Source organism: Neophocaena asiaeorientalis, unplaced genomic scaffold, assembly GCF_003031525.2.
Source record: "Neophocaena asiaeorientalis asiaeorientalis breed wild unplaced genomic scaffold, Neophocaena_asiaeorientalis_V1.1 scaffold388, whole genome shotgun sequence".
Lineage (NCBI taxonomy): Eukaryota > Metazoa > Chordata > Mammalia > Artiodactyla > Phocoenidae > Neophocaena > Neophocaena asiaeorientalis.
In genome coordinates this window covers 1,294,250-1,297,142 of record NW_020172738.1, presented here as the reverse complement: position 1 = coordinate 1,297,142, position 2,893 = coordinate 1,294,250, and the positions used below count along the sequence as shown (strand labels likewise).

The 2,893-nt window shown below is 51.8% G+C and overlaps 1 protein-coding gene across 2 annotated transcripts in view; it reads left to right on the top strand.

Annotated features, from left to right (window-relative positions):
• PTMA (prothymosin alpha) overlaps positions 1 to 2,666 on the top strand; it is a 5,236-nt gene extending 2,570 nt beyond the window's left edge. The window contains exons 2-5 of one of the 2 annotated variants that reach the window (XM_024740593.1): positions 641 to 712; positions 966 to 1,062; positions 1,570 to 1,643; positions 1,922 to 2,666. In XM_024740593.1, the coding sequence (XP_024596361.1) occupies positions 641 to 712; positions 966 to 1,062; positions 1,570 to 1,643; positions 1,922 to 1,969 (291 nt within the window). In that variant the 3' untranslated portion in view covers positions 1,970 to 2,666. The remainder of the gene's footprint in view (positions 1 to 640; positions 713 to 965; positions 1,063 to 1,569; positions 1,644 to 1,921) is intronic. The other variant, XM_024740594.1, reaches the window with a different exon arrangement.
• The last annotated feature ends 227 nt before the right edge of the window (positions 2,667 to 2,893 follow it).

The window sequence follows — 2,893 nt, the reverse complement described above, 5'->3', positions numbered from 1 at the left end:
GGATTCAGCTTCCTTCAGATAAAAAAAAAAAAACCCGTGCGCTTGCCAGGTCCTGCGCTGCCGAGGGCTTGGAGCTCGAGCTCGGCTGCGGGGCTTCTGGCTGGTGAGGCTGCTGCCCCGGTTTTGCCGGTTAGCTCCCTCCCATCCCCTTCCCAGGCTAGTCCACCCACGGGAGTCCTCCCGCAGTGTCAGGGCCCTCCCCCCCCCCGTTGCCTTATTTATTTACGGCACATACCTGGTGTCTTCCAAGAAGGATTTGTGAGAGGCGGAGCTCCCTCTGGTTGGAAACAAGTACGTGATGAGTGTGTGAGTGAAGTGTTCCCAGGCTCGTCCGCCCGGCCAGACAGGTTTCGGGCTGTGGTGCCACATGGCTCCTTTCCTAAGAAGCATGAGTAAAGCCGCAGGGGGAACAGCCGTGGTGGGCCCTTTCTTTAAAGTGTGTTTGTTTTTAAGGGTTGAGAAGTAGGACGAAATCCTGACCATAGACACTCGGTATCCTGTGATCCGTAAACTTGTAACATTCAGGTTTTAGCTTTGGCCATCCAGATCAGCACCGCATCCCTCGTACTTGAAGGCCTGGGCTTCTTTGGCAGCCCTGGGTTGCCCAAAAGACTGACTGGCTTCCTTTTCCGTTTTGAAGGACTTAAAAGAGAAGAAGGAAGTTGTGGAGGAGGCGGAGAATGGGAGAGAGGCACCTGCTAACGGAAATGCTGTGAGTGTCTACCTTGGACATGACCCCGTAGCAGCTCCTGGCTAAGATTTCTTACTTAGACTTTGGGCTTAATCCGGGGTGGGGGGAGGGGGCTGAGGCCTTGGACAGGTACGGGTCAGGAACTCTTGGTGGAGCTTCAGGGGGCGTGTCTTAGGTGGTCTGGTCTGTAGAAGCATTGGGCAGGGTCTGGAAGAAGGGATGGGGCAGAGTGATGTTCTGTCCTCATCTGTAAGCTGGTCTGTTTTCTGTCGAGGAGAACGAGGAAAATGGGGAGCAGGAGGCCGACAATGAGGTAGATGAAGAAGAGGAGGAAGGTGGGGAGGAAGAGGAGGAGGAGGAGGAAGGTGATGGTGAGTAGCTTCGTCTCTTTTTTGGGGGGTACGTTTTTCTGTCCTCTAGCAAATGGGGAGGGATTGGGGGCTCCCCGCAGGGGGGCAGATCGAATGGACCACCTACGACGGGGCTTGCACCCGCAGAGCTGGCATCTTTTCCCTTGCTTTAGGTTAGTGGTGTGGAGCTGTGCCCCAAACACCACGGTCACACTCCCACTGGAGAGTGCCGTCCACACACTGATCGGTTGGTCGGCTTCTCTGGCTTTTGCTTGCGCCTTCATTTCTCTGGAGACAAGATGTCTGCGATGGGCAGTGTGGGTACCCTGACGGCCCAGTGTGTCAGGCAGCAGAGACGGATCAGGGGCACCCCATCCTGCCAAGACTGTTACTGGGAGATTGCCCAAGGAGCTGTAGTTTTGCTGTCCCCCTCCCCGTTTCTGGCTGCCACTGCATGGGAGAGCACCAAGACCCTCCCTGGTTGGCTAAGGAAGGCAGAGTGCTTTACCTGGGCTTTATTCTCTCCAGGTGAGGAAGAGGATGGAGATGAAGATGAGGAGGCTGAGGCCGCTACAGGCAAACGGGCAGCTGAAGATGATGAGGTGGGTCTGGTCTGGCTTGATGCGGTGAGAGGGTTGGGATCTGAGGCACTAAAACTGGAGGGGCTGATGGGACTTGAGTAGTTGTAGTTGGTGTGGTGGGTGGTCCCGAGTGGTTTCCCTTCTCATCTTGAGCAGGAACAGGAAGCAACATGGGCCCAGCCTCCCGGAGGCCTCTGGGGCTGCTTGTGCCTGTCTTGGCTCTGCCAGCAGGAGCTGAGGCAGTTGGTGGGTGGGCCTGGTGGGTTGAAAAGGGACCTTGACCATCTTTCCCTTCCCAGGATGACGATGTTGACACCAAGAAGCAGAAGACCGATGAGGATGACTAGACAGCAAGAAAGGAAAAGTTAAACTTAAAAGGCCACCGTGACCTATTCACCCTCCACTTCCCGTCTCAGAATCTAAACGTGGTCACCTTCGAGTAGAGAGTCCCGCCTGCCCGCCCGCCCACTGCGGGCAGTGCCACCGCAGATGACACGCGCTCTCCACCACCCAACCAAAACCACAACGCGAATTTGCAACAGGGGAGGGAAAAAGAACCAAAACTTCCAAGGCCCTGCTTTTTTTCTTAAAGTACTTTAAAAAGGAAAATTTGTTTGTATTTTTTATTTACATTTTATATTTTTGTACATATTGTTAGGGGGTCAGCCATTTTTAATGATCTCGGATGACCAAACCAGCCTTCGGAGCGTTCTCTGTCCTACTTCTGACTTTACTTGTGGTGTGACCATGTTCATTATAATCTCAAAGGAGAAAAAAAACCTTGTAAAAAAAGCAAAAACAACAACAAAAAAACAATCTTATTCCGAGCATTCCAGTAACTTTTTTTGTGTATGTACTTAGCTGTACTATAAGTAGTTGGTTTGTATGAGATGGTTAAAAAGGCCAAAGATAAAAGGTTTCTTTTTTTTCCTTTTTTTGTCTATGAAGTTGCTGTTTATTTTTTTTGGCCTGTTTGATGTATGTGTGAAACAATGTTGTCCAACAATAAACCGGAATTTTATTTTGCTGAGTTGTTCTAACAAAGCTGTCTCAAGCCTGGTTTTTCTGTTTTGGTTTCTTCTGGTTTCTGTTTTTCTTCTTTTGGTTTCAGGGGCAAGGAGAAGAGGGGAGGATCTTGAGCTCTCTGGCCCAGCTGTCCTTCCTGGGGACAGTGGATTTGAAGACACCAGTCGGGGGGGCGGGGAGATGTGCCCCTTGGGCAGCAGGGTCTGGTGGGTGGCCATGCTAGTCTAAGACTGAGCTGCAGTTGG